General features: G+C 46.7%; 1 protein-coding gene and 1 pseudogene across 1 annotated transcript in view; both read right to left on the reverse strand.

Moving 5' to 3' along the window:
* Positions 1-23,149, reverse strand: part of LOC143955178 (uncharacterized) — a 137,670-nt gene that overhangs the window by 113,586 nt on the left and 935 nt on the right. The window contains 6 exon segments of the mRNA XM_077465270.1: positions 4,705-4,848; positions 4,971-5,114; positions 5,218-5,315; positions 5,432-5,494; positions 22,503-22,644; positions 22,985-23,059. Of these exon segments, the coding sequence (XP_077321396.1) occupies positions 4,705-4,848; positions 4,971-5,114; positions 5,218-5,315; positions 5,432-5,494; positions 22,503-22,644; positions 22,985-23,059 (666 nt within the window).
* Positions 16,918-19,583, reverse strand: LOC143955839 (uncharacterized; annotated as a pseudogene).

The raw sequence follows: 23,149 nt of genomic DNA on the forward strand, positions 1-23,149 counted from the left end.
GGCAAAGATGGGACCCACCACACTTACTTTGCAAGGCCTTGCACACCGTGGTTCTAAGCATAGCCCCTAGAAGGGTTCTGTTCTGCAGTGTGACCTAACATGGGGCCCAGCCATGTGCCAAACTACCCTTGCCTACAGAACCTCTGTCATTGGTCACCACCATTCTCGCTGCCCTGAATTGGAAGCTCCTTCTTATCACTCTTCACTCCATGACATCAAGACTTAACTGAATTGTACATTCTATTCCCCAGTTCTCCCCAATACATTGTAAAGTCCCTTCTCTTCCAAAGTAACACAGACAGTCGCTCTTAAACAATAGGTAGTTTAGTGCAATGGTTCGCAACTTCAGTCCTTAAGTACCCCCAATGGGCCATGTTTTGGAAACTTCCCTTAGATAAAATAGATCTTGTCAATACCATGTCATTGATATTGATTTAAAGCAGTTGTGCAAAGTGAAGGAAAACCTGAAAACATGGCCCGTTGACTGAGGTGGATAACCACTGCTTTAGTGACTAAAGTTATATTTACTGTTCTGTCCAGGTTCCATAGAAGTACATTTGAGCGATATACAGAATCACAATTGTATTTCCTCTCTCTCTCTCTAATAACAATGTACTGGATTTGGCTGTGTGGCGTTGTTCATAACTTTTTATAGCTTAGTTGCATCCCAGTAAATGGCATCAAAAGTCCAGTCCTTGGAACCAGTGCTGGGACAAGGTCTTCCAGTGCCCAGGGCAAAGATGCCAAACTGCACCCACTCCCTGTTTAGGATGTGCAAGTTTAGGGGATCCTACACCGATCAGTCACTCCCTTGTCTAAATCACTGTCACTATCACTACTCCTATCAGCCTTGTAACAGAAGGAAGGCATCCCATCCCTACAGTAAACCATTGTGCCCAGGGCAGCCACACCTCCTGACCACCCCTTGTCCCGGCCCTGCTTGGAACCCATCCAGGGGTCCCGCTAAGGTGAAACTCCACCACGTAGTTCAGCTTTTTACAGCGTCCTCACTGCTCACCTCCCATATAGGAAGAGACCACGAGGTCCGATCCGGTTCAGAATCAAGAAGTGACACATGAAGGGGAAGGAACATCACAGCACCAAGTGTTAACTCTTACCACACCACACATTAACCCTTTAGTAGACAAACACATATTTAACCTTTTAGAACCTGTGAAGATCTGATAATTATCCTACTTTTTTTTTACACTACAATTCTTATACTTAGAAATAAAATGAGACTTTGACCTGTTTTTTCCACAATGTCTGTTACCTACCTGTGTCAAAAGGTAGAGAAATGCCCTCCTGTTCACTTTTCATAATCATCCCGACCTCCTCCGTGAATGGCTGATCACCCCCCACATACGTCTCTACTTCTTCTTCTTTAACCTCAGCTTTTATATTAATCCGTTCTTCACCCTGCACCAAAAATAACGGAAAACATCTGTTAAAGTCAACTCAAGGCAGACATAAAGGACACAAATGACACGTCATTCAGTATGTACCCTCCTTTGGAAGAACACAAGGATGAAGAGGACCCACAATGTGTCTGGGCTTAAGACCCACAGAGGAAAGGAATGTATATTAAAAAATAAAAATGGGGTGAAAAATGTAGGGAGCTGAATGTAGCTAGAAACCGGGATGGGGGGTGTGGGAAACAAAGGCTGCACTTCAGATGTTGAAGTAAAACAAGAGACTACACAGAAGAACGTCATCTCATGGCTTAGAATATATATTTAGGTCTAGATGCCCAGCCCCACCTACCTGATGTTGGTGGGGGATGGTGTGATCTTCCTGTATGGAATCCCGGGAACACAGAGGAGGGGGAAATCTCTCACCCTAAACCCCAAAGATGAAAGAACAATATATAAATAGTAGGGGTGCACCGAATGGGTTTTTTGGTGCCGAAACCGATACCGAAAAATGAAAAATACACTAGGCCGGAAACCGAAACCAAAACAGCACCGATACCGAAAATGACTGTTTTTAAAAATTATTTTCATACAGCAGATGGTCAGAGACTGCGGGCATGGTACAGGAGATGGTCAGAGACTGCGGGCATGGTACAGGAGATGGTCAGAGACTGCAGTCATGGTACAGGAGATGGTCAGAGACTGCGGGCATGGTACAGGAGATGGTCAGAGACTGCGGGCATGGTACAGGAGATGGTCAGAGACTGCGGGCATGGTATGTACAGGAGATGGTCAGAGACTGCAGGCATGGTACAGGAGATGGTCAGAGAATGCAGGCATGGTACAGGAGATGGTCAGAGAATGCAGGCATGGTACAGGAGATGGTCAGAGAATGCAGGCATGGTACAGGAGATGGTCAGAGACCGCAGACATGGTACAGGAGATGGTCAGAGACCGCAGGCATGGTACAGGAGATGGTCAGAGACCGCAGGCATGGTACAGGAGATGGTCAGAGACCGAAGGCATGGTACAGGAGATGGTCAGAGACCGCAGGCATGGTACAGAAGATGGTCAGAGACCGCAGGCATGGTACAGGAGATGGTCAGAGACCCCAGGCATGGTACAGGAGATGGTCATAGACCGCAGGCATGGTACAGGAGATGGTCAGAGACCGCAGGCATGGTACAGGAGATGGTCAGAGACCGCAGGCATGGTACAGGAGATGGTCAGAGACCGCAGGCATGGTACAGGAGATGGTCAGGGATGCAGGCATGGTACAGGAGATGGTCAGAGACGCAGGCATGGTACAGGAGATGGTCAGAGACTGCAGGCATGGTACAGGAGATCAAAGCAGCCTCACCAGTTCCCCTCAGATGCAGCCTGCCTGATAAAAATACATGCACAGTGTTTTCCATGTATTCCAATGGCTTTAGTTCACACCATGCAGTCAGTTTCCGGTGCGGAAACTGACTGCATGGTGTGAACTAGAGCCATTGGAATACATGCAAAACACTGTGCATGCATTTTGTGCAAAAAAAAGCACACGGAACTGCATCTGGTGTGAACTGGCCCCAAGCAAGCTACCTGGTTCCGTTCCAACAGACTTCTATTGGGAATGCTCATATCGTTACCTCTACTAGCAATAACTTAACCCTTCCCCATTCTATCACATGGCGATAAAAACCTAGCTGGGTCAAAATCAAGATTTTTTTTTTTATATGGCCAATAAAGGGAGTACAGCTTTTGTCCTGTGACCTGGTTTATATAGCATGGCTACATTCACACAAGTGACCAGAGGTAGATAGTTTCAGATTTGTACTTTATTTTTATTTTTTTTGGGCCAGTTTGATATATGCAGTAAGCAGCATGTTGCATCAAGTACCAATGTGGTCTCTGTAATCAATTTGATTAGTTCTATTACTTTGTCCTAAAAAGGGATGATTAAGGCACACTGCCACCAAATATGTATTAAGGATCCAATGTAACACATGCATCTCCACTTACCCATGCCCGGATCAGAGCGGTGATCTCCGTGTGTCACGGAGCTGTCCATTGAATTGACTGGGCGGCTGCAGTAACAGTGTCCCGCCTCCTGTAATCACGTCACGCTGATTCAATGTCCCGCCATTGGATCAGTGTACCGTCTGTCACAGGAGGCGGGACATTGTTACTGCAGCCGCCCAGGCAATTCAATGCACAGCTCCGTGACACACGGAGATCACCGCACTGTCGGGCAGGAGGAAAGGAGGAGGGAGGGAAGGAGGAGGGAGGATGGAGGACTGGGGACGAGCCAGGAAAACACCTGTGCAATGGGCGGCACCAGAGGGCGGAAAGCCCCGCACAGGCCCGTCCCCATTTTCGGCCCCATTATCGGCAAGATTTTCCTTTCGGCAATCTGCCGAAAACACCATTTTCGGCCGATATGTTTCGGCGGCCGAAATTTCGGTGCATCCCTAATAAATAGAGCAAGAGATTTAATAGAAAAATATCATCTCATAGCTTATGCCGCGTACACACGATCGAATTGTATGACGTACTTAGTCCGTCATACAATCCGGCGGACAATCCGGTGGACTTTCTACCGAACGGACTTGGCCACACACGGATACACAAACAGTCCGACGAAAGCTTGCGCGATGACGTACAGCACGTACGACGGGACTAGAAATATGAAGTCCAAGACACAGCAAAGCACCCTTTGGGCTCCTTCTGCTGACTTTGCGTTAGTGGAAGTTTGGTTAGAGACGAATCGCGCTTTTCAGACTTCAGCTTAATTCGTCCGTTATTTTTTTTATTTATTTATTTATTCTCGAATTGGAATATTAATCATAAGATGAGGATGAATAAAGACATTTGTGATAACTCTGTGTGAATATAAGCAGCAAAGCAACTTCACTTTTCTCGCATTATGAAGAAGAAAAGAATGTGCTATATTAAAAGATCACAAAATTAGCAGCATGACGAATATGCTAGCTTCAATACGAACACTAGTTTTACAAGACAGAGCGCTTCCGCCCTGTAAATCCTTTCTGGGCATGCGGCATTCTTAGTCCGTCGGACTAGCATACTGACGAACGTATTGTCTGCTGAAACCAAAGTACGACGGGAAGATTGGTGTGCAAACCGGCCTTCTTAGTACTCCGGACTTCACGCTGAAAAAGTCCGCTGAAGCCCACACACGAGCGGATTGTCCGTTGAAATGCATTTCAACGGACTAAGTACGTCATACAATTTGATCGTGTGTACGCGGCATTAGAATACTTTTGAGTTCTAATTGCTCAGTCCCACCTACCTGATGATGGTGAGGGATGGTGTGATCTTCCTGTGTGGAATCCCGGGAATACAGAGGATCTCCCTCCTCCATAGACTGCGGATCCCCGGACTTCTCTTCTTTTTCTACTTTAACCTCAACTTTGATGTCTTTCAGTTCTTTAACCTAAACCCCAAATGTGATAAAACGGATTTATAAAAGGAAACAAGAGATGAAATAAAAGACTGTTATTTTGAAGCTTAGAATTCTACAACGTATTTGAGTTCTAACTGCTCAGTCCCACCTACCTGATGATGGTGGGGGATGGTGTGATCTTCCTGTGTGGAATTCCAGGAATACAGAGGATCACCCTCCTCCATAGACTTCGGATCTCCAGACTTCTCTTCTTCTTCTAATTTAACCTCAACTTTGATGTCTTTCAGTTGTTCACCCTAAACCCCAAATATGATAAAAAGGATTTATAAAATGAAACAAGAGATTAATTTAAAGAATGCCATTTTCAAATTTGAGTTCTAATTGCTCAGTCCCACCTACCTGATGATGGTGGGGGATGGTGTGATCTTCCTGTGTGGAATCCCAGGAATACAGAGGACATGGACATCTCTCTGGTGGGTTCCCATTACTGGATCCATCTGTAGGAAACACACACACTGACTGAATACATTGTTTCTATGTGTTTATCAGATGATGGGGGATCTAGGTGGAGCCTCCGTACTGCTCTCTCCTTTACAATAAAGTCTCCTCTTACCCGGTGATGTGAGGGGCGGCTGATTCTCCATCATGACGTCCTTGTAGAGATCCTTGTGTCCTTCTAAATAGATTAATATTATTACTTCCTCTGCTGCCAGTTCCAACAATGTTTTCTCTTTACTTCCTCACACCTCACCCAGGACGTCCTTTTTAGACCCCTACCTCACTTCCTGTCCATTAGTTACATCACTTCCTGTCTGCACCTGACATCACTTCCTCTTCAGCTGTAGTATCACTTCCTGTGTCTGTACAATCACACTCTTCCTGTCACCTCCATCTACTCGATATAATAGGAAAAGATCTCCATGTCTATATTTATTATGTGTCTGTTCTACAATCCAGCAACTCCAGGTGCATAGTTGGATAAATAGCTCAATATTTAGGCTGTATCCGGTCTATAAACCAGAGGCTCTGGATGGACAGTTGGATAAATGGCTCTATATTTAGGATGTATCCGGTCTATAAACCAGAGGCTCTGGATGGACAGTTGGATAAATGGCTCTATATTTAGGATGTATCCGGTCTATAAACCAGAGGCTCTGGATGGACAGTTGGATAAATGGCTCTATATTTAGGATGTATCCGGTCTATAAACCAGAGGCTCTGGATGGACAGTTGGATAAATGGCTCTATATTTAGGATGTATCCGGTCTATAAACCAGAGGCTCTGGATGGACAGTTGGATAAATGGCTCTATATTTAGGATGTATCCGGTCTATAAACCAGAGGCTCTGGATGGACAGTTGGATAAATGGCTCTATATTTAGGATGTATCCGGTCTATAAACCAGAGGCTCTGGATGGACAGTTGGATAAATGGTTCTATATTTAGGATGTATCCGGTCTATAAACCAGAGGCTCTGGATGGACAGTTGGATAAATGGTTCTATATTTAGGATGTATCCGGTCTATAAACCAGAGGCTCTGGATGGACAGTTGGATAAATGGCTCTATATTTAGGATGTATCCGGTCTATAAACCAGAGGCTCTGGGTCAATGGTTCTCAACTCCTGTCTTCAGGACCCACTAATAAGCCAGATTTTAAGTATTACCTTGGGGGAGATGCAGACAAGAATACTGCAATCGCTGAGCAGAAAATTATATCACCTGTGATGTATTTCAGTTATCTTGCAAACCTGGCCTGATAGTGGGTCCTGAGGACAGGAGTTGAGAACCACTGCTCTGAATGGACAGATTTTCTGATCTAAAACCCCCTTCATGTCTAAGCCTTTTCTGACATTTGTTGCTTACAAGTTAAAATCAGTATTATTTGCTAGAAAATTACTTATAAACCCCAAACATCATCTTGTACTGACCCCCGAAGTAGCTGCTGGTTTTGTTGGGCTTACCGTTACCTTCTTGACCTCGCCTCCGTCTAGGGGTTCCCGTGGTAGATGGCCCAAAGAAATGCAGAAACTGACACTGAATCTGCTTTTGGGTTATTTATTTAGAAGATAACACAGTCTCTTAATGCAGGACAGAGGGTTAGGAAGGAAGTTCCGGTACTTTTGGAACTGCAAAAATAGAAAGTCTCCCAAAGAAGAAATCCAGAGAATAAACGTTTCACAACTGGATTCTCACAACCCCCGGATAAACCTCCTCTCACCAGGCGCAGCAGCCGGTAGGGTGTTAAGTAAAGCAATGTCTCTGCCACAGACTTGGATATAGAACACTTGAGAAATAAAGTCTCTGCCACAGACTTGGATGTAACCGAGGGACGTAGACAAAATTAGAGAACTATTATACGGTACCAGTATCTCTCAGCCGGTCCGGGGATACCATATGAATATAGATCCACAAAGTGTCCTTCAACTGAGCCTCCAGGCTCCTTCAGAGAAGCCAGCCTTGCGCATGGCCTTTTTCTGAAGATTCCTCCCTCTGGATGCTTCTCCAGTTGCTGGGCCTCTCCTCAGATGAGATGGCACCGGACCACCCTTGGACCATTAGGGCCTCAAATCCATTCAGGCCTGTCCCTGCAGTTGCTTCGCCTCGGGCTATCCAGCCCGAGGCTTGGAATGGCATGGATCCGCACCCCATGCCAGGAGGGCCATGAGGGCTGGTCAAGAGAACCAGTACAAATCAGACAGAAAACATCTTCTGGACCGGAACCTCGAAGCGCGTGATCCCAGTACCTTAAATACCACCTCCCAGAATACACAGTAGGAAAGCCCTCCCACTGGGCTGGTTCAGAGAAAGGGATGGCACTCAATACACCCAACTAGACTGCATTCTACCACTTGCTGGCGGTGACAGCGACACCTGCAGCCCAGGAGAACTCAGTGAAATCCAGCCAGACTGGTACTGAAACCATAATTTAGCAAAATTAGCCCTAAAACCCAACTGTGACTTTAGGAATATTCATTTTCAAAACATATAGCGTATGCTCGTCAGGAGCCGGCGCTACATTATATATATCATTTTTTTTTCTAGCAGAGACCCTATAGTAGGGATAAGCCTCATGTTCGAGTTGAACGTAAGTTTGACTGGAACATTGGGTATTCGCCTGTTCATCAAACTGCAAATTTTATGGGATGTTCGTGGCAAATTTGAGCGCCGTGGAATGCCTTATATTGCACTGCGAGATCGAAGTGCATTGACATCTGATGATTGTCCATAGCATGCACCTGACCTGTATGCTTTGGCCAATCACAGCGCGCTCTTCTGCGAGAGCCGAGAGCCATAATTGGCCAAAGGAAATCATGGCTCAGGGGGACTAAGTCAACGCCCCACACTATATAAGGCTTGTTACATAGCAGCCATGTGCAGTGTGTGGATGGAGATCGATTGAGCTAGATTAGGCAGGCAGGTTAGTTATTGGCATGCAGGCAGTGTATATATTTATATTATGTAGCACTGACCCCCGAAGGAGCAGCTGATTTTATTGGGCTTACCGTTACCTTCTACAACTCGTATGCATCTAGGGGTTTCCCGGGGTAGATGCCCAGAAACTATAGAGACTGACGACTGATCCGCTTAAAGGGATTTTTATTTGCAAAAAACATAGTTAAACAACAGTCTCTCAGTACAGGATCAGAGGGTTTGGGTAGAAAAGTCCAGGTACTCTTATTGTCAAAGTCAGTAATAAGTGAGTTTCTTGCTTTGAGTAAAATCCAGAGAATAGCCATTCACAGCTGGATCCTCACCCTAGTTGGATAGTCCCTCTCTCACTAGGCCTAGCAGCCAACAGGGTGCTTAAATCAGGAACAGGTCTCTGCCACAGACTTTAAAGTTAGAACACGTGTAGGAATAAGTCTCTGCCACAGACTTTGTTATAGAACATGAACAAGGAAACTTGAACACTCGTGTGGTACCAGAATCTTGCAGCCAGTCCGGCGATACCCACGAGATTGGATTCGCTTAGGTCCTTCAGCTTTCCCAGGCTCTTGTTGAGAAGCCAACCCTTGCATGGCCTTAGCCCGAAGAGTCTTCCCCTGGATAACTTTGAAGTTGCTAAGCCTCTCCACAACCTGAGATGGCACCGGACCACCTCCGAATCCTTTCTTTCGTTTCCTTGCCTCGGGCTAGCCAGCCCCGAGACATAAAGTCGGGTGGATCCACACCCCAGGCCATAGGCGTCCTGGGGGCTGGTCAGGAGGACCAGGACCATGTAGTCAGAACATACTTCTGGACCGGAAGCCCGAAACGCGTAACGTCCGCATCTTAAGTACCCTCTCCCAGAAAGCACAGCAAGAGAGACACTCCCACTGGGCTGGTTCCGAGAGAAAGTAACCTTAAAGCACCCAACTAGACTATGTTTCCATAACTGCCCGAAGTGACAGTGCCCCCTGTGGCTAGGCAGAACATCCTGTACTCTAGTCAGACTGATGCTGAGGTCAAAATTTGGAGCAATTAAACCCAAACCAAACTGCAGTTTAGGTGTAACATTAAAGCGGGAGTCCGCCGGGAGTTCGACGTTTTTTTTTTTTTTAAAAGCCAGCAGCTACAAATACTGCAGCTGCTGACTTTTAAAATAAGGACACTTACCCGCCCAGCGCGCCTGCGATGTCGTCACCCGAAGCCGATCTCTCGATCGTCTCTCGGGTGCTGCCGCCGCCATCTTGGGTATGGGAATCAGAACAGTGGGCTATGTGTGTGTGAGTGCCAGCTTGGGAACAGAACCAGCACCGATTTCTCTCCTCCGTGGCATCCCGCCTCCGTGTTTTCGGTACTCATAACTTGATCCTGGGTGGTGACCTGAACGTACCATTAGTGCCGAGACTGGACTCATCCACTGCTTCACCCAGCGCACCAGCAGCAGCCAGAGAGCGGCACAGTGGCTTACATTGTCAAGGTCCATCCAGCCCCATAAGGGGCATTAACTCTGGTGAGAGCATTCACATACTATAGCACTGAGTGGCGCACCGGGGATGAAGTTCTCTAATTGAAAACCCGCACCATTTGCACGAGTGAATCAAATATTCCCTATTGACTTTATGCATCAATTACAACAATAATCTGAAGAGGCAGTATCATTAAGCCAAACATTAATTTTGGACTTACATTGGACATAGATGCGTCCTCATGCGATTATTGGTTGAATATATTTCTGATCCCTGGTTGTTCTGATCCTTAGTTGTTTTTTGCACATATTTTGCACATGTTTGCACAGTCTGTTCTGAACTAGCACATTGTTGAATGCAAACAACATTTTCACCATTTTGCACACCTAAATGAATGTTTACATGTTTTTAGTACCCACCCATAGTAGGCTGATACGTATAAGATAACTTAATATCCACTTTGATTATAATTATGATGGAACACGAATGTTGATTCCACATTAACCACACACACATTTTTCAATTAGGATAAAATTATTGTTTGCACGCTACTGCCAACAGTTTTTTTTATATAACAAAATTAAACACCAGGTTTTGATAGGTTAACCTATCACATCACCGATAGGGTTTAGCGCCATAACCTTTTTATTCTACACTTTTCATTTCCCTCTCCTCCCTATTAAGGAAGTGAGGGCTTCAGGCACAGGCAGCTCTAACCCAGTATATTCTCTTTCCTTTCTCCACTTTTTATTTATTAACTTTTTTATATTTCTATCACATTGGAGATCTAGTTTTGTTTTGGTTTTTCCATAGCGCGACTTTATTTATTTATTTATCCATACACATGGGAATCAGGAAGTGGAGCCTTTCGGTTTCATTTCCCGGTTCCCTACTGAGCATGCGCGAGTCACGCTGCGCAATGAGGATGGACCCGCTGCCTCTGGGATCTGTGCGTTTCCCAGCAGGCAGCGGGGGACTTTCGGAAAGGGGCGTAATCTACACCCCTTTCTGCAGATAGCTATGCCGGAAGTGGGTGCAGATACCCCTCCCCCCTGAAAGGTGCCAATTGTTCAAAAACACATAGCGCACGCTCTTAAGGAGCGGACACTACAATATATATATATATATATATATATATATATATATATATATATATATATATATATATATATATATATATATATATATATATATATACACACACATACACACACACACACTCTGCATTTAGTGTAGACTCTATATGCAGTCAATGTAGTATTCCGTATATTTCGCTCCATAAGACGCACCTGACCATAAGACGCACCTAGGTTTAAGAGGTTGAAAACAAACAAAAAAAAAATATTCTGAACCAAATAGTGTACTAAAATATTTTTCAATGCCCATGAAATGCAGAGTGACCATTACCATAGAAAATGCAGAGTGACCATTACCATAGAAAGTATTAGCAGGGTATTGCAGAGTATTGGCTGGGTATGGCAGAGTATTGGCAGGGTATGGCAGAGTATTGCAGAGTATTGGCAGGGTATGGCAGAGTATTGGCAGGGTATGGAGGGATGGCTGTGACTGCACTTGTCACAGAACAGCGCTGTGGGCACTACAGTTGCACCCCACAGCGCTGCTGCCATCCGATCTCTCCCCTCCACTGTACAGATCTGTACACAGAGGGGAGAGAGGAACTGGTGTCCTCATGGCACCGGTTTGTTTACAAGTGATCGCTCTGTCATTTGACGGAGCGATCACATTGCAAACGGCAGGTGCACCAAGATGGCTGCTGCTCCGGAGCTAGGCTGAAGCCGCGGCCTTTCCTAAGGCCGAGGCGCGCTCTGGATTGTGGCGGGGGGCGGTGCCAATCGTATATTTGCACCATAAGATGCAGGCACATTTTCCTCATATTTCTGGGGGGAAAAGACTCAGTTAGACTTACCGGTGACGGTATTTCTAAGAGCCTTTCAGGACAACCCCGGAGAGAGTGTAGCTCCACCTTGCAATCAGGAAACACATGCCCACTTTAAAAAACACCTCCTCCTCCTCCATGGCTTCAGTTATTGTGGCCTTCCGACGCTGGAAAACAAAGCACAGAAAGCACAACACCATGGTAGAACTTAATACATTTACTAAGCATAACCTAGGGAGGGAAGTAACGGTTGTCCTGAAAGGCTCTTAGAAATACCGTCACCGGTAAGTCTAACTGAGTCTTTCTCAAATCGCCTTTCAGGACAACCCCGGAGAGGATAACCGAGAAACTTACCCTAGGGCGGGACTACTGCCTGCAGTACCTTCCTGCCGAAGGCCTGATCTGCTGCAGACAGTAGATCTAACCGGTAATGCCGGAGAAATGTCGAATAACTGGACCAAGTGGCAGCCTTGCAGATTTGTTCAGGCGTGGCACCGGCCCTTTCAGCCCAGGAAACTGCCGTGGATCTAGTAGAGTGGGCAGCAATACCTGAGGGAGGTATTTCTCCTTTTGCTTTATAGGCTTCTGTTATAGCCAACTTAAGCCACCTACCCAGCGTACTTTTAGAAGCTTTCTCCCCCTTGCGTGATCCAGAAAATATCACAAAGAGGGCGTTTGATTTTCTAAATTCTTTAGTAACTTTCAGAAACTGTAAAAGACATCTTCTCACATCCAATGTGTGAAAAACTTCCTCTCCTGCATTTGCTGGGCTTGCAGAGAATGTAGGTAACACTATTTCCTGTGATCGATGGAAAGTTGAGGATACTTTCGGTAGGAATGCTGGATCCGTCCTCAGTACCACCCTGTCCTGATAAATTCTAAGGAAGGGTTCTGTAATAGCTAGAGCTTGGAGCTCGCTGACTCTCCTGGCCGAGGTGATGGCCACCAAAAAGATTGTTTTTAAAACCACCTTCTGCAAAGAAGCTTCCTGTAAGGGTTCAAACGGTGCTCCCGAGAGACCCTGTAAAACTGTAGACAAATCCCAACTGGGAAAGTCTTTAAGGGCTACTGGTCTATTTCGAGGAAGAGCCCTAAAAAATCTAGAAATTAAAGTTTCTTTAGATAAAGTCTTTTCAAAGAAAACTGATAAGGCAGCCACCTGAGTCTTCAGGGTACTGGCTGCGAGACCCTTCTCCATTCCTTCATGGAGAAACTCCAAGACGGACACCGTGCTCTTGACCTTGAGTTCTCTAGAACTGCACCAGGAGTTGAACTTTTTCCAGACCTTCATGTAAATTGCCTGTGTAACTGCCTTCCTACTGGACAGCAGGGTCTTTACTACTTTATCTGAGAGACCTTTAGCCTTTAACAGGTCCTCCTCAGAAACCAGGCGGTTAGCTGCAGGAGTTCCACTTCTGGATGACTTACTGTCCCCTGGGATAACAGATCTTTTCTGAGTGGTAACCTCCATGGGGGCTTCGAGGCTAGGTTTCGAAGACCCGCGAACCAGGGTCTTTTTGGCCAAAAAGGAGTGACTAGTATTAAGTCTGTCCTTTCTTCCCTGAATTTCCTCAGTACTAGTGGAATTAGAGGAAAGGGGGGAAAGGCATAGCACAGCTGGTAATGCCAGGGGTGAGCGAATGCATCCAACCCTATTGCTGCATCTCCTCGGTGAAGAGAAAAGAATCTGTCCACCTTTGAGTTCTGCTGGCTGGCAAAAAGGTCTACCTGAGGAACCCCCCAGGCCTCGGAGATCATCAGGAACACTTCCTGATTCAGACTCCATTCTGCCTCTAGCAATTTGCGCCTGCTTAGGAGGTCCGCAAACAAATTCTGAGAGCCCTTCAGATGCACTGCCGATAGTGAGGCTGTGTTCTGTTCTGCCCAGGCTAACAACAGATTGGCCAGCTCCATCAAGCTCCTGCTTCTGGTTCCCCCTTGCTTCATAATGTAGGTAACCGCTGTTGTGTTGTCTGACAACACCTGAACATGGTGACCTCTCAAACTCTGCTGAAATGCCACTAAACCCAGAAAGATCGCCTTCAACTCCCTCCAGTTGGATGATCTTTGAGCTTCCTGTTTGGACCAGACCCCCTGAGATGTCTGACCATCCAGATGGGCTCCCCAGCCCCAGGCACTTGCGTCTGTAGTAAGGCGCTTGTCCACAGGAAAGGTCCACACCAGGCCCCTTGAGAGGTTTGCCTGGTCTCTCCACCACCAAAGAGCCCTTTTCGTCTTTGACGAAATTTTTAGCTGTTTTTCCAAAGGATCCTGATGGGACCAGCTTGACAGAACCTCCCTCTGAAGGGGTCTGGAATGGAACCTGGCCCACTGAACAGCCGGGATTGCTGCCGTAAGCAGGCCCAGAACTGCCATAGCCATCCTGACTGAGACTGTCTGGTTGCTCTGTATCCGCTGTACAGCTAGCTGTAACTTTTCCTGTTTTTCCAACGGCAGGAAAACTTTCTGGAGAATCGAATTTAATGTATACCCCAGAAATTTCATTTCCTGTGAGGGGGTCAGGATTGACTTCTCTAGGTTTAGAAGCCATCCCAGGCCCTCGAGGTGAGACTGGGCCCTCTGGAGATTGACTAGGGCCTGCTCCCTGGAGTCTGCAAAAAACAAAAGGTCGTCCAGATAAGGAACGACTGGAATCCCCTTCAATTTCAGGGGTTCCAAAGCCTCTGCCATAATCTTCGTAAAGACCCTGGGAGAGGACGAGAGTCCGAACGGCAGAGCCCTGAATTGGAGGTGCCATACCGAACTCCCTACCTTCAATGCCAGGCGCAGGAACTGCTGCGATGCCTGATGAATTGGTATATGAAGGTAGGCATCCCTTAGGTCCAGGGATGCCATGAAGCATTCTGGGGTCAACAGCTTTGTGATGGAGAAAATTGTATCCATCCTGAAATGTTTGTACCGAATGAACCTGTTCAGGAATTTCAGATTCAGGATTAGACGGTACTTCCCTGAGGGTTTTTTCACCAGAAAAATATGTGAATAAAAACCCCCGCCCTGCTGGTTTACTGGGACTTGAATCAGAACCTCTTGCTGTATCAGCTCCTGTAACAACAGCTTCATTGCAGAGGCCTTCTCCTGATCCCTTGGCAATGTTGTCACATAAAACCTGCTCGGGGGTGGTTCTGAAAACTCCAACCTGTACCCCTGATTGACAACGCTCTTCACGAACAGATTTGGAGACAGCCTGTCCCATTGTTCGCGAAAAGCTGACAGTCTCCCCCCCACTGGGGAGATATTGTCACTTGTTCTTAGGGGACTGCTCTGGGGGAGATCTAAAGAGGACTCCACCCCTGCCTTTGCCCTTCTGTGAACCCCATCTGCTCTTGTGCTCCTGGTCTTTTTTATGGGACTGCTGAAAAGCACGAAAATTCTTTTTAGCAATCTGCTTTTTCTTAACTGGAAAAGCCTTCTTTTTATCGGCTGTTCTATCCAGCACAGACTCTAAATCAGGACCAAAGAGCAAGTCACCCGAGAAGGGAAGACCACACAGCTTGACCTTAGAGGCAGTGTCCCCATACCATGTTTTCAGCCAAACTGCTCTCCTGGCTGAATTTACAAGAGCCGAAGACCTAGCGGCCAGTTTAACTGATTCTGCTGATGCATCCGCCATGTATTTGACTGCATTCAGGATCAGTGGAAAGGACTCTAAGAGATCCTTGCGGGGTGTCCCCGCCTCAATATGGCTCTTCAGCTTCTCTACCCAACATTCCAGATTCCTGGCCACCACCGTAGCTGCCATTGCTGGTTTTAGACTGACTGACGCAGCATCCCAAGCTTTTTTAAGGATGGAGTCAGCTTTTTTGTCCATTGGGTCTTTAAGGATCCCCATATCTTCAAAGGCTAGATCCGTTCGTCTGGATACCTGCGAGAAAGCTGCATCGACTCTGGGTTTCTTGTTCCAAACCTCTGAGTCCTTATCTTCGAAGGGAAACCTTCTTTTGAGAGCTTTAGAGAAGAAAGGGGCTTTTTCTGGGTCCTTCCACTCCTTTCTCACTGAGTCTGAGAGGACCCTGTGGACAGGAAAAACTCGCCGTTTTGTTTCGTCCAACCCCTGGTACATTTTGTCATGAACTGACAGTTGTACTTTTTCTTCCTGAATTTCTAGAGTAGTGTAGATTGCTTTTAAAATATCATCTACTTCCTCTAGTGATAGCTTGAATTTGGAGCCCCTGCTATCTTCTTCCTCTTCCTCCTCCTCAGAATCCCTGAAGGAGATGAGAGTACTACCCCCTTCGTCTCCAGACTCTTCAGTTTCCACCTGTCTGGATGACGACGCCCTGGGGCTGGGCGGTAAGTTCTGAGGCTCGGTCTGTGCGGGAGGGTTTTGTATCAGGATGGACTTGACTGAACTCAAAGAGTTTGTCAGCTCTTTAACCGAAGAAAACAAATCCTTATATTGTTGAGATGTTTCCTCTTCCATCAATTCTCTGATACAATTTCTGCACATTGCCTTCTGCCATGAATCTCTGAGGGGGGTTTTGCAAGAAGGACATTTTCTCTGACCTGGTCTAGCTTTTCCTAGTGATTTTTCCTGAAACGACATACAGGTTTAATTCACTAAAAGCTCTCAACAACCAGTTGCTTAACACCAAGCCAGTGCAGAGACCCACCACCAAACAGACCTACTAGTGAGACCCCAGAACTAGGCTGCAAAAGGTCAGAGCGAAGTCCACCTCTGACCTGCAGCGACAGGCCCCCAAGAGGGGGGAACAAACAAAGACATACCCACAGTAAAGCAGAGGGTGCCAGTGCACCTTACGTACCTGGGCTGGACCGGTGCTGGGGGCGCCTGTCTCCGCCATAGCTGGCTTGCACTCTTCCATCGTTTGAGTGAGGCAGCTATTTTACAAACAGCTCTCATTTTAAATTTTCCCGGCCGCCGCGTCATCAAGGCCGGCCGGAAGCGGAAGCACACGGTCACCTGACCCGCCCCATGACCCCTGCGTTCCAGGCGCTGAACCACGGCGCCAGGCCCCCTCAGAGCGCCCGCGCGTCACCGTGAACGACGCCGTCGCCGCCCGGGACCCGGCGCCGAAAACGGAGCCATGCCGCTGACCTGCAGCGGCCTCCGCCAGCAACAGAGCCCTCCCTGCGCTAACAAGCGGACACCGGGCACCCGACGCCGGCACTCCGAGGGTCCTTACTCCCGTGAGATGGCGGGACCAGGAGCTCCAGGAGTCCTCTCCCCGTGGAGATGCTGCTGGGGGTCAAAGAGAAACAACCTGCAACAAAAGGTAAGCCTTACTCCCCTGCAGAGAGTGTAGCTCTCCCTGGTTCAGGCACATGCTTCCTCCAAGGAGGAAACACAATAACTGAAGCCATGGAGGAGGAGGAGGTGTTTTTAAAGTGGGCATGTGTTTCCTGATTGCAAGGTGGAGCTACACTCTCTCCGGGGTTGTCCTGAAAGGCGATTTGAGAAAAGTGCGTCTTATAGTCCGAAAAATACGGTATATAAAACGGTGTATTAAAGTGGTTAAAGCATAGGGACCCTTCAAGTCTGGTATGGATTTTAAGGGGAATCCTGCACAAAAAAAATGGCGCAGGAGTTCACCTCAAAATCCATACCAGACCCTTATCCAAGCAAGCAGCCATGGTAGGCCCTCTGATGCCTCCTGTATTGACTTGTTTTGTAAGTGTACTGTCTGCCTTCATATTGTAAAGCGCTGCGCAAACTGTTGGCGCTATATAAATCCTGAATAATAATAATAGCCCAGGAAAGAGGGGGACAATCAAGCGCCCCCATCCTGAACCATACCAGGCCGCTTGCCACCAACATGGGGAAGGTGCTTTGGGTTCCCCCAAAGCACCTTGTCTGGTGGTTGTGGGCGTCTGCGGTGGGGGGGCATATTGGAAACTGGAAGCCCCTTCTGATGTCATGTGACATCAGAGCGGGCAGGGGGGTGGGTAATGTTGAAGCCTCTATGGCAATGTCTGAGTGGATTGTAACAAGGGTGTCAGGAACCATGAATCAGACTGAGACAGAAAATGCACAAAAAAAAAAAAAATATCACACCTTCAATGTAATAGAAAAAAAAATGTGGAGATCAGGAACATAGTCAAAACACAAGCCAGGGTTTGGAAGCCCAAAACTGGTAATCAGAAAGCCAGAGATCAGCGTAGTCGGAAGCCAAAGATCAGGAACCAGAAGGGAAGTCAGCCGGGCAAAGTCTTTAACAGGAACTCAGCAGAGACACTCAGGATATGTTAAATAAAGCTGTTTTCCAGTATGACATTTTCTGATGTTCAACAAGATTATTTTTCCTAATCAAAGATTTCCTACACTGAACATGATTATGGATGCTCACCTATGTGAATTCTCTGATGTTTAACAAGAGGTCCTTTATGAGTGAAAGATTTCCCGCACTCTGAACATGAATAAGGACGCTCACCTGTGTGAATTCTCTGATGTGTAACAAGATGTACTTTCTGAGTAAAAGATTTCCCACACTCTGAACATGAATAAGGACGCTCACCTGTGTGAATTCTCTGATGTTTAACAAGAGGTCCTATATGATTAAAAGATTTCCCGCACTCTGAACATGAATAAGGACACTCACCTGTGTGAATTCTCTGATGTGTAACAAGGAGTACTTTGCTACGGAAAGATTTCCCGCACTCTGAACACAAATAAGGACGCTCATCTATGTGAACGCTTTGATGAGTAACAAGGTCTCCTTTCCGAATGAAAGATTTCCCGCACTCTGAACATGAATAGGGACGCTCATCCATGTGAATTCTCTGGTGTCTAACAAGATAATCTTTTCCACTGAAGGTTTTTCCGCAGTCTGAACATGAATAAGGACGCTCACTCGTGTGACGTTTCTGGTGTGTATAAAGATTATCTTTCCGAGAGAAAGATTTCCCGCACTCTGAACATGAATATGGACGTTCTCCTGTGTGAATTCTCTGATGTTTAACAAGGACTCCTTTTTCAGGGAAAGATTTCCAGCACTCTGAACATGAATAAGGACGCTCACCTGTGTGAATTTTCTGGTGTCTAACAAAGGTTCCTTGATGAGTGAAAGATTTTCCGCACTCTGAACATGAATAAGGACGTTCACCTGTGTGAATTTTCTGGTGTCTAGTAAGTGCTCCCTTCTGAGTGAATGATTTCCCGCACTCTGAACATGAGAATAGATTGTCACCTCGGTGATCTCCTTCATGGGGTGAGGAAGATTCCTCGGGATTAGAAGGATCTGTTGATGGATCTGCAGTGTGAGATCTTACATGGATATTTCCAATCATAGTATGTGATTGATGAGAAGATTCCCCCTGATCAGAGGGATCCATTGATGTCTCCGGACAGGAAGGTCTGTGATGTATATTTTGTGTATTTGGATTTCCTCCTGGAGGATCCTGTGTGATGACATTATCTTCTGACTTACAATCAGCAGATAATAGAAGACGTCTCTCCGAGGAATTCCTGACATCACATCCATCTGTTGGAAAGAAGTATAAAGAATAAATCTCAGTAGATGACAAATAAGTGGAGTTTTGGCTCCTCCTCCCCGTCGGTGGAATAAGTGGAAATGCCGATCTCACAGCTGGGCTCCTGTTCTCCCTCCAAAATCAATCAGAAAAGTCTTCACACCGAGTCCATATATCATCTGCTAATTCTATAATAATAAATAGCTATGACTGAGGCTTCATTATCCAAAACGCGTTAGAGGATTGTTACTACATCGGATTGGCTGGATTTTATATGATGAAGAGTTTGCAGGTCATATATGGACTCCAAGCTGAGTCAGCAAGAAAAAAAAAGTCACTTTGGTCTAACAGTCACTTTCACAGAGCTCTGGCATGGAACCGGGTACAACTGTAACATCAAAATATGGAGAAATAATCTTCCTCCAAGATTTACAATGCTGGTGTCCTGGGGTGGCTCCATCCCTCCCCCATCAGTGTGGAGACAACCTAAGCTGTTAGTGCAATGCTTTATTAACCACTTCCCACCCGCCCTATCAGTCTGACACACCACATCCTTTGGTAGTTGAAATATCAATTGTCAGACTCAGACTTCTACAGGTAGACAACCATGCAGGGAAAGGCATCCAGCAAGACGCCACATCTGCATGCACAGGATCTGCTGTCTCCTATGGCAACAGTCCTTAACAGTTTCTAACAAATTGTAACAGTTCCTTCACTTCCCCTGCGATCACTGCTTGTAGGTCTTCACTCAACTGAGCTCCCAGTCTCTCTCACTAGACTTTCTTATCCACTGCCACCGGATCATCTGAGATCATCCAATCCTCATTTTCAGTATCTTCCTCAAGCCCCCCCCCCCCCCCCGGCTTCCTTGCTGAGTCCCTAACTTGGCACTCCAGATACTTCCGCTGGTTGGGTTCCTGGCTCGACACCTGCTGAAATTTCCTGATTCTGCACCGTCTCCGGTTGGTGAGAGTACTGCTCCGGTACTTGCTTCCGTTACTCACTGTGGTCCCTGGTAATGAGGTGGTTTGTCTCTTAGTGGCGACAGCTTCCCCTCTACCTCTGACCACGACAGGTGTTTCCGACCGGCAGAACCATCACTTCTGGTTTAGCTGCAAGCCCAACCCGATGCTGCTCTCTTGTTTCTGGATAGGCCCTCAGACAGCCTAGTAGCCAGATGTCCCCGGGATAGGCACAAACTCCGGCCTAGCAGCCCAGGGCAATACAACACACAATACAGCACATGTCTACCCAGACGGCCGTCCAGGTAGCACAGAACACCGATCACCTGACTGATTCTCCCAGCAGGCCAAGGGATTTAAGAAAACCCCTGCCCATTGGCAGATACCCCATATACTCCTAATCTGTTCTTGCTTTGCCCTTGCCTTATCTAATGTCACTAGGTACCCGGCCACCTAGTGGCATAAGAGAGAAGTACAGCAATTCCAGACTTAGGGTGAACTCAATTGATCCCTAACAATTGGCCAAGGCAAATACACCTGGCAGGTAAATTTAGGAGCATCCCTGCCTAAACATCAGGGTGCTACAGTGCCAACTTCATTCTGCCACCAATGAGGTCATACACGCTTGCAGGTATTGAAAGTGTCCAAAGGATGGAGATGGCCAGATTGGCATGGATTACAACCCAGCACATGGCAAAGATGGGACCCACCACACTTACTTTGCAAGGCCTTGCACACCGTGGTTCTAAGCATAGCCCCTAGAAGGGTTCTGTTCTGCAGTGTGACCTAACATGGGGCCCAGCCATGTGCCAAACTACCCTTGCCTACAGAACCTCTGTCATTGGTCACCACCATTCTCGCTGCCCTGAATTGGAAGCTCCTTCTTATCACTCTTCACTCCATGACATCAAGACTTAACTGAATTGTACATTCTATTCCCCAGTTCTCCCCAATACACTGTAAAGTCCCTTCTCTTCCAAAGTAACACAGACAGTCGCTCTTAAAGCGGGAGTCCGCCGGGACTCCGCGTTTTTTTTTTTTTTTAAAGTCAGCAGCTACAAATACTGAAGCTGCTGACTTTTAAAATAGTGACACTTACTTGTCCAGCGCGCCCGCGATGTCGGCACCCGAAGCCGATCTGTAGATCGTTTCTCGGGTGCTGCGGCCGCCATCTTGGGTATGGGAATCAGGAAATGGAGCCTTTCGGCTTCATTTCCCGGTTCCCTACTGCGCATGCGCGAGCCGCGCTGCGCAATAAGGACGGTCCCCGCTGCCTCTGGGATCTGTGTGTTTTCCCAGCAGGCAGCGGGGCACTTGCGGAAAGGGGTGTAATCTACGCCCCTTTCCGCAGAGAGCTATCCCGGAAGTGGGTGCAGTTACCTGGATTATCCAGGTAACTGCACCCCCCTCCCCCCTGAAAGGTACCAATTGTGGCGCCGGAGGGGGGGAGGATTCCGATGAGCGGAAGGTCCATTTTAGGGTGGACCTCCGCTTTAAACAATAGGTTTTTGAGTGCAATGGTTCTCAACTTCAGTCCTTAAGTACCCCCAACAGGCCATGTTTTGGGAACTTTCCTTAGATAAAATAGATCTTGTCAATACCATGTCATTGATATTGATTTAAAGCAGTTGTGCAAAGTGAAGGAAAACCTGAAAACATGGCCCGTTGGGGGTACTTGAAGACTGAGGTTGAGAACCACTGCTTTAGTGACTAAAGTTATATTTACCGTTCTGTCCAGGTTCCATAGAAGTACATTTGAGCGATATACAGAATCACAATTGTATTTCCTCTCTCTCTAATAACAATGTACTGGATTTGGCTGTGCGGCGTTGTTCATAACTTCTTATAACTTAGTTGCATCCCAGTAAATGCCATCAAAAGTCCAGTCCTTGGAACCAGTGCTGGGACAAGGTCTTCCAGTGCCCAGGGCAAAGATGCCAAACTGCACCCACTCCTCATTCATGATGTGCAAGTTTAGGGGATCCTACACCGATCAGTCCCTCCCTTGTCTAAATCACTGTCACTATCACTACTCCTATCAGCCTTGTAACAGAAGGAAGGTGCCCCCATCCCTACAATAAACCATTGCGCCCAGGGCAGCCATACCTCCTGACCACCCCTTGTCCCGGCCCTGCTTGGAGCCCATCCAGGTGTCCCACTAAGGGGAAACTCCACCATGTAGTTCAGCTTTTTACAGTTTCCTCACTGATCACCTCCCACACAGGAACAGACCACGAGGTCTGATCCGGTTCAGAATCAGGAAGGGACACATGAAGGGGAAAGAACATCACAGCACCAAGTGTTAACTCTTACCACACCACACATTAACCCTTTAGTAGGCAAACACATATTTAACCTTTTAGAACCTGCCTATAGGATGATGTGAAGATCTGATAATTATCTAACATTTTACACTACAATCCTTATACTTAGAAATAAAATGAGACTTTGACCTGTTTTTTCCACAATGTCTGTCACCTACCTGTGTCAAAAGGTAGAGAAATGTCCTCCTGTTCACTTTTCATAATCATCCCGACCTCCTCCGTGAATGGCTGATCACCCCCCACATACGTCTCTACTTCTTCTTCTTTAACCTCAGCTTTTATATTAATCCGTTCTTCACCCTGCACCAAAAATAACGGAAAACATCTGTTAAAGTCACCTCAAGGCAGACATCAAGGACACAAATGACACGTCATTCAGTATGTTCCCTCCATTGGAAGAACACAAGGATGAAGAGGACCAGCGATGTGTCTGGGCTTAAGACCCACAGAGGAAAGGAATGTATATTAAAAAATAAAAATGGGGTGAAAAATGTAGGGAGCTGACTGTAGCTAGAAACTGGGATGGGGGGTGTGGGAAACAAAGGCTGCACTTCAGATGTTGAAGTAAAACAAGAGACTACACAGAAGAACGTCATCTCATGGCTTAGAATATATATTTAGGTCTAGATGCCCCACCTACCTGATGATGATGAGGGATGGTTTGATCTTCCTGTATGGAATCCCGGGAATACAGAGGAGGGGGAAATCTCTCACCCTAAACCCCAAAGATGAAAGAACAATATATAAATAGAGAAAGAGATTTAATAGAAAAATATCATCTCATAGCTTAGAATACTTTTGAGTT

Source organism: Lithobates pipiens, unplaced genomic scaffold, assembly GCF_037356315.1.
Source record: "Lithobates pipiens isolate NorthernLeopardFrog02 unplaced genomic scaffold, aLitPip1_a1.2 Scaffold_35, whole genome shotgun sequence".
Classification (NCBI taxonomy): domain Eukaryota; kingdom Metazoa; phylum Chordata; class Amphibia; order Anura; family Ranidae; genus Lithobates; species Lithobates pipiens.